Raw genomic sequence first — 8,803 nt, 5'->3', positions numbered from 1 at the left:
AATCGCATCATAATTATTATAATGGAAAAATAAAAGATGTTTATTTAATGAATCATTTTGGAAAAATATCTATTTTTGTTTATTCGGGTCATCATCATCATCATCATTGTTTTTTTTTTCTTCCCACTTTCTTTTCATTTTCCGGTTGATTTCCACAGAAATATTTTCTTTTTCTTTTTTAACATCTCCATCATCATAATCAAACATTTTTTTTTTTTTTTTTTTGTTATTATCATTTACCCGGATTACAATCACATATCAAAACTGAAACATTATGAATTTCAGTTTTTTCCCATGAGATTCACAATGATTACTATTTTGGTTGGTTGATTTTGGTTAAGGGCTTCTGTTGATGTCATCACCATTATCGTCATCAGTTGGCTTGCATGCTTGATCATGATGATGATGATGTGGGTGAATTATATTAAATAATAAGATGATGTTCATGGATATGAATAATATTATTCGAACAAAACAAAACAAAACAAAAGTCAGGATATATACAAAAATGTAATTATGAAAATTGCATTGGAAAAAAAGATGGCCAACACAAATGGTATTGTAATTATAAATTTGTAAATTAAAAATTAAAACCAGAGATTTTTGTTTCTTTAAAAAATTTTTATTTTATTATAAAAAAATACAACAAAATTAATAATAATAAAAATCATTTTAAAAACAACAACAACAACAACAACAATCACAAATTGAATGAATTTTGAAAAAAAAATGGTATATATAAATATCGAAATGATTATGAATCAGTGTTGTTTTTTTTTTTCACGGGAAATTCAGGAATTTTTTTCTTCAGAAAAAATCAATTTATCACTTAAAAATAGAATCGATTTTGTTGCTTCATAGTTTGATTCGATTTTTGTTTCTGGTTGTTGAAAAATGAAATTTTTTTCTCTCTTGAAAATTATTATTGTTTTTGGATGAAAACGAGAACAGGATTTCCCGAGAAAACAAAAAATACATTCATCTTATCATCGATTGGTGAGATGTTTGGATGTTTTTTCTTTGTTGGATTGTTATTCTTCAGTTTGATCACCAATCAGTGGTTTGTTTTATCTTCTTCATCTTCTTCTTCCCAAAAGAAAAATATTACGTGAAATGAATTTAAAAAAATTTCGATTCATTGGCTATTAACGATTTGCTGATGTGTGTGTGTGTGTGTGTGTAAATGGTGATTATCTATCGAGCATCATTGATGATGATGATGATGAAAAAGAGCATCGATTGGGATAAAATGGATGTTGTTAAAAAACCTGAACGAAAGATGCTTTTTTTAAAAAAATACAACACATCAATAAATAAAGTGAAAAACACACACACACCAAGAATTCAATCCAAGTTTCTTTGTTTTGTTTTTTCGATTATACTGAAAAATTTTTTCCACTCGAATAAATTTCATTAAACATCTTTACACACCATCCACAATACGATACCCAACGAAGAGTTTATAAGCAGCGGTTTTCACACATGAAAAACATTATTTAATGTTTTTTGTTTTGTTTTTTGTTATACGAATGATTTTCTTGTTCACCACCATATTTTTTCATCATTGAATCTTTAGTTTTCACTATAGTTTTTCTTTCCAATCGGATGATTTTTTCTTATTATTTGAAAAAAAATATCAACACCATCAACAACAACAGTAATAACAATAAAGGTTTTTTTTCCATGATAAAGGTTCATTGAAAAATAACAATAGTCGAAACGAATAATGAATTGAATTGAATTCATTGAAAAGAAGCGTATCTTTTTTTTTTGTTCTCCCGAATGTTTTTGTCGTTTTGTTGAAATTTTTATCTTCACTTTCTTCCTGGATTCTATTTATGCCATCCTGTCCATTTCTTTATTACATAAGAAAAGATTGTTAATGATCGAAAACAAACAACAACAACAAAAAAAGCTTATGCCACAATATATTCAGTGAATATAAGGTTAAAGAATCGTTCATTCATCCATATATATTTTTTTGCGATAAAATTGACCAAGAAAAAAAACCCGTAGATGCCAGTGATGTTATCGAAATATTTTCGTTTTTTTTTCTTTCTTAAAAATTGAATCTAACGGTTTTTTTTGTTTTCTTCCTCTGCGAATTTTATTCACGATGAATAGCGATGGTGAAATGCATTCAAGCATGATTTTTTTGCTGCTAAACCAGGAAATTCATTGAGCAAGCACAATAGAAAAAAAAGAAACCTTTAAATTGATGATGATCATATATATTTGAATGATGATTATATATTGAAGAATGAAAAATTGTTGAAGAAATTCTTATTTTTTATTGATGATGATGATGATGATGATGAAAAGAGAAATTTTTAAAAAAATCATTTTTCTTCAATTTTCATTTCATTTCATTAATTTTCTTCAGGGGAAAAAAATATATTCAACAATTCGCATATTTTTCTATTGCTTTTTTTATGGTGAATTTGTTTTTTTGGGGGGTGGTTTCAAGATGATTTTGTCGATTGAGTTTTATCATTTCTAATGAAAATTTTCATCGATTCGGCAATTGCCTGTATTCGTTCAAGATTAATCGTTGTTGTTGTTGTTGTATATTGTTGTTGCTTAACATCATTATTTAAATCGTTCATTATATCATCTTCACCATTATCAAGTGATGAAAAAAATTTCAATGCATTTTGTAATGTTTGTTTTGATGCACATTCTATATTGTTTTTGTTTTTTTTGCCAAAATTAATTAGAAAAAAAAAGAATAAAAAAAGATTAAATTTTTGTTAATTAAATGATTTTAAGGTCAATTTGTTTTTTGTTCATTATTAGTTTGTGAATCTAGTCTAATTAATTTCCATTGAAAACAAGAAATGTTAAACAAAAGGTTAATTGATAGAGCTAAAAGAATAAATAAAGGCCTATTCTGTGCTATTCTATATAGAAAAAATATATATTCTCTGGTACAGAAAAGATAAGAATTTTCATCTGTTTGTTTTCTTCATCTGTTCTCATCTTATTGTTTGTCTGTTTTTTTTCGGGTTTGCTTACCATAATAAATATAACCATTATGTGCCATTTGTTTAGCTTGTGTTATCAACATTTTTAACAATATTTTTTCATCAATATTAATTATATTATTATTATTATTATTATTATTATTATCCATTATGATTGGTTTATAACCATTTGAATGACCATTTGCCATTGTATAATTCTGTTGTTTAAATTGTTCAGAATTTATATTCATTATTATTTTATGATGACAATTTTTTGGTTGATTATGATAATTGATACATTTTGTATCATTCATTAATTTCAATGATGATGACGATGATGATGATGATAATTCATTATAATTTGCTATACAATCGGCAACAAACCAATATGCTTGAACATATGGTTCTAAAATTGAACGATATAATGATAATAATTGACAATTTTTTTCAGTTAAACGTATATAAAATTCTTGTGGTAAATGATGATTATTATTATTATTATCTTCATTATCATCTGTAGATGATGATGATGATGATGATGATGATAATGAATGATCACTAATACAATCAATAACATCCATAATTTCATCATCATCATCATTATTATCATTATCGATTAAACGATCTTCATCTACTTCTAATATACATTCATTTTGTAATGTTCCTTCCATATTTTTAAACATACTACTACGTCTTCTACGTGTTGATGATGTTAGCCAACGATTTAATCGTCTATATGATACTGGTAAATTTTTTCCTGTTTTTATTATTGTTGATGATGATGATGAATGATGATTATTCGTACCATTTTGATGATGATGATGATTATTTGGATAAAGATGATTGGCAACATCCGACATTGGTAATGTTAAACCAGTTGGTTTGTTTGGATTCAATACAAATATATCATGTTTACAGAATGAATCGATAAATGTTTTTGCTAACATATGATCTAATGATTGACAGCTCTGTGAAATAGGACGAATATAAAAAAAAAGAAAAAAAACAAAATGTAAATTGAATGAAAATATTCTTTCTTTCTTGTTATTTTTTGAAAAGAATCTGACAATTTTTTATATAAACAAAATGTCAAAAATGTTAATTATACCTTGGTGAATATGAATTCATTCTGTAATAATGAACAAATTGTACGACAACGTTGAAAAAATTCACGTTTATTTATAGAAAGATTTGAAACAAATGTTGATGGATCATAAATGAGTGATGAGATCTCTGTTTGCTGTACAAATGTATGTAATGATATGGCTTTATGGAAAATGAAAAAAAACATATGGAAAAAAATCATTGATTGATTGATTGATTGATTGAATATATATTTTTTTTACAGAGAATTTAAAAAATTTCTTTGAAATGAATTTCAAACATACCTAAAACTGATTCGAATACAAATAATGATGAACAATAATTTGAATAATGTTGTAAATGTAATAATGATGCTAATTTATTTGATGGTTTTAAATAAATTATCTCTAATCTTGAATCCGATTTATTATTATCATCATCATCATATACGCCATCATTATCATTATTATTACATTGATTCCATGAATTTCTTTGATGATAATTTCGGGAATAATGATTATTATTATTCCATGATGACCATTTAAGACGAACTTTTTCTGTTTGTATTAATTCTTCTTGTCGTAATAATTGTATTGCTTGTCGTACTAATGTTTGTGAATCACCATTAATTGATAGATTTTGTTGTTTATCACGACATATTGTTTGCCTTAACCAATCTAAATCCTGTGATAATTGTTCAATCGTTGTACCTTTTGATCGATATTTATTCAATAATAAAAATGAAACTAAATGTGTTGACATTAATGATGAATCACGATATGCATCATATAGTACATGTTTGGCTAATGAATCACAACAACGATATCTACGTCGTATTTCTTCATCTAATCCATCATTTTTCTTGTCATCAATATTATTATTATTATTATTATTGTTATTCAACAATTTTATCGCCGACAATGATAAACTATTATTCTTTTTACAATGTGTTATTCGATCAACTATTCGATCAAACGAACAAAAACAGAATGATTTGTAAATAGAAAAAAAAAGAAAAGTAAAAATAGAAATTTGTTTGAAAGATCAAGATAGATTAATCATCATCATCATAATATATCAAAAAATATAAATATTTTTTGTAAACTTACGTGATGGTGGACATGCAACACAATCGGCTATTGTAACACCATAATCAATTTTTCTTGGAATTGGATACAATTTATTATGATCATTATGATGATGATGATTATCAGCCAGATCATTATCATTCATTGTTTGTTGTTGTTGTTGTTTTATACGTTGTTCATTTTCTAATTGTTGTTGAATTTGTTGTTGTGCCATACATTGATTCATATATTCATTTAGAATAAATGGTTTACCAAAATCAACACGTACTGCACCATAATTTGAACGTAATGTTTTCCAAATAGCCATTATTGTTGTTATAAATGTATCGGATGATTTTCGTTGCTGTTGTTGTTGTTGTTGTGGTAAATCCATTTGTTCACGTACAACTAGATTAGTGCCTTCAATGGATTTTTCATATGATATTGATACAGGAACAATGCATACCTGTTGCACTGAACCTTTTTTTTCGAAATCAAGAAAAATGAAGAAAAGAAAAAACATTAATCATCATGTGACGATGAGGAAAACAGAATAATATAACCAACAAAAAAAAACCAAACCTACCTTCAGCCAATGCATCCAAAACAATTGATAATAAATGAAGATTTGGCATCAAAACCTTACCAGTTGATGTACGAGAATCTTCAAGAAAAAATTCCATTGAATTTCCTTGTCGAAGATTTTCAATAATATATGATCGTAATATTGCTTTATGTATTGGATCATTTTCATTATCATCATCATCATTATTATTATTATTATTATTATTAACGTTGTTATTATTGTTACCATGATCCGCTTTAACATTATTATTATTTTTTATGCACTTTTTTCTAATAAAAAATGCACCTAAACCACGAATAAGATTATCAAAAAATGGTAAACAACAATGATCATTAATAGCAATTAATGGTGGATTTAGGCCATTCATTGATAATATAAATGTAATCAATATACAATCCAAATATGAACGATGTAATGGTAGATATATAATCGGTATATCAGATTTTTGTTGTTGTTGTTGTTGTTTATTTTTATTATCAAATAATTTTTGCCGTTGTCGTATTTGTTCAATTTGTGCTTTACTAAATTGTACACTATTAAACATTCTTGATAATAAACGATATAGAATCCAACCGGCAATTCTTAATAATGATGATGATATACATGAACTTAATTCTTCATATAATTCAAATGCTTTATGACGATTTTTTCTAATAAATTGTTGATATTCATTTTCATTTTTTACATCTTGATGACAAATATTTTTTACTTGTTGTTGTTTTGTTAAAGTTTTTATTCGATATTGATCACATGAAACTTGTTCAATTGCTCGGGTAACCGATTCTGATTTGAGAACATTTTTTCGTACATCAGGATAATTATGATTAATTTTTCTTGTTATCACATGCCATGCATAATAAAATGTTAATGATATAATATTTTCATAGCTAAATTATAAAAATTTATAATAAAAATCAAATTATAAAAATCAAATTAAATCAAGCAATTTTATTAATTACAATCTCGATTTTTTTTTGGTTGCCAATTTACCTTGTTTGACTGGTTGAATTTGATATTAGATTATCATCATCATTACCATTATTATTATGATTATTTGATGAATTTGTTTGTTTTAAAATATTTTGTTTGAAAAAATTCTGTACAAAATACAGAATCCATTGTAACCATTCGGAAATCATTATTAACATTGTAATCATTTTTGGAAGAATAAATAAAAAAAAATTAAACAGAATGATCAACTGTGATAATCGATCGATGATAATGAAGATGATTTCAAAGAATGGACAAGAATTTTTTTTTTTTGAAAAAAAAGGAAAGAATCTCTCACACTCACTCTCATACACACACACTCTCTCTCTCTCGCACACAAAGACAAATTTGTCAAAAAAAAAAAAAAAAAATTATTCAAAGTTTTGTTTTTCGCTTTCGAAGTTGTTGCTGTCGATGTTTATTTGTTCAATGATCAACTGATGAATGATGATGATGAAATGACATCAATGTTTTCAAACATTTTTTTACCAGAAAATTTTTTTTTCTGTTATTTATTTCTTATCTTTTTTGTTTCATTCATTCATTCATTTATTTATATTTTTTTTGCTTCAAAATGATGAAGATAAAACATATCATCAACAAATTACATGTACACATATAATTATAATATGATGATAATATTCATCTTATTTAGATGATTATATTGTTGTTGTTGTATCGATCGATAATTGATCAATAATTGATTTGATTTGATTTGAATGACAAATGAACAATCTTTGAACAATTTGCTGAAAAACAAACATGTGCACCAGAAAATAAAAAATCAAGTCATCATTTTGAAATGTTCAAAAAAAATGAAAGAAAGAAAGAAGGGGTGAGAATAAAACGATGATAATTCAATCAATGGATGGATGGATATCTTCAAATGATTGATCCATACAAAAAAAAAGATTTTCAAAACTTTAGCATCACTTTGATGAAAGTAATATTTTTGAAGTTTTTTTTATAGGGGTTTCACACTAGCAGCAATGTGAATGAAATATTTCAAATGCAATATTTCAGTCCATTTCAACCTTATGGGCTGAAATATTTTCGTGTATATATTTCATGAAATATTGCTGTAGTGTGAAACCCCTATTACTTTTTTTCATTTGTTTTTTTTTTTTTTGAAAATTTCAGATAATGATGATTGCTATTGTCGTCATTTGCTGTTGTTGCTTGGTAAAAGTGTTCATCATTTATTTCGCCAGGCGAAAGAAAAATGACAACATCGACGAGACAACAAAAAAAAAAAAAAAAACAATTAAATATTTAGTTGGTCTTCACACAGATTGTCGTTTTTTTTTCGTTTGATTAATTAGCCATAACAATTGTCAATCATCAATATTTAACAAATAAAACAAATCCAAAATGCTAATCAATTTCAATGAATCTTTGGATGAATCTTTTTTTTTTTTTTTTTTTTGATTTATTGATCACATCATTTTATCAATTTATTCATTTTTCACCAGAAAAAACAAAACATAAATGTTCCATGAACATGACAAAAAAAACAACAGAAAACATTGAATAGAAAAAAAACAATGATAATGTTCACGTGTGAAAAGAAATCACCAAGAAAATTAACAAGGAAAAAAATTGTATTTTTTTCCAAATATCAATAGTTGGTTGTATCAATCAATGATGGTAAATGATGATCATCATCGAACATATTGATGGCACAAAGACACTTCTGGATAATTTTTTATTTTCACATTTACTTGATGATTGTCATTTGCTAATAATTTTTTTTTGTTTGGCTGTCGATATTTGTCGATGTAATGTTGTTGTTGCTAACCGATTCAATGATCAAATGAAACCAGAAAATTTTTTTTTATTTCGCACTATTTTTTGTTGTTTTTTTTGTTGAATTTAAATTCGTAATTTTTATTCAATTTTGATTTTTTCACTGTCTGGATTGATAATTAAATTGAAAAAATCATTTTTATATACTTGATTTTTGCTTGTCTACTTTCCGGTCTAGAATCGAATCGAATCGAATGAAATAAATAGAAAATTTTTTGATAAGATTTTCTTTCGTTTTTCAATAAACCAAAACGAAACATTAAATCAAGTTGTAGCAGCAGTAAGGAACAGAGCAAGGCGAAAAAAAT

The 8,803-nt window shown here is 25.7% G+C and overlaps 1 protein-coding gene and 1 long non-coding RNA gene across 2 annotated transcripts; one reads left to right on the top strand and one right to left on the bottom strand.

Moving 5' to 3' along the window:
* Positions 1 to 1,760: 1,760 nt before the first annotated feature.
* Positions 1,761 to 7,242, bottom strand: LOC113789527 (uncharacterized). The gene is made up of 7 exons (XM_027339076.2): positions 6,690 to 7,242; positions 5,700 to 6,586; positions 5,156 to 5,593; positions 4,352 to 5,008; positions 4,072 to 4,229; positions 3,016 to 3,931; positions 1,761 to 2,680 (listed from the first exon to the last, which is right to left on the bottom strand). The coding sequence occupies exons 1-7, from the start codon at positions 6,854 to 6,856 to the stop codon at positions 2,463 to 2,465; spliced, it is 3,441 nt and encodes a 1,146-aa protein (XP_027194877.2). The 5' UTR covers positions 6,857 to 7,242; the 3' UTR covers positions 1,761 to 2,462.
* Positions 7,243 to 7,246: 4 nt separating this feature from the next.
* Positions 7,247 to 7,961, top strand: LOC142644867 (uncharacterized). The gene is made up of 2 exons (XR_012846045.1): positions 7,247 to 7,632; positions 7,830 to 7,961. It is a non-coding gene; the product is annotated as an uncharacterized LOC142644867 (long non-coding RNA).
* Positions 7,962 to 8,803: the final 842 nt, after the last annotated feature.

The sequence above is a fragment of the Dermatophagoides pteronyssinus genome, unplaced genomic scaffold, assembly GCF_027571235.1.
Source record: "Dermatophagoides pteronyssinus isolate colony J.1.1.1.1 unplaced genomic scaffold, Derpt_VIB-CSIC_2022.12 sq0004, whole genome shotgun sequence".
NCBI lineage: Eukaryota > Metazoa > Arthropoda > Arachnida > Sarcoptiformes > Pyroglyphidae > Dermatophagoides > Dermatophagoides pteronyssinus.
Note: the sequence above shows the minus strand (reverse complement) of the source record. Positions and strands in the feature narration are given on the sequence as shown.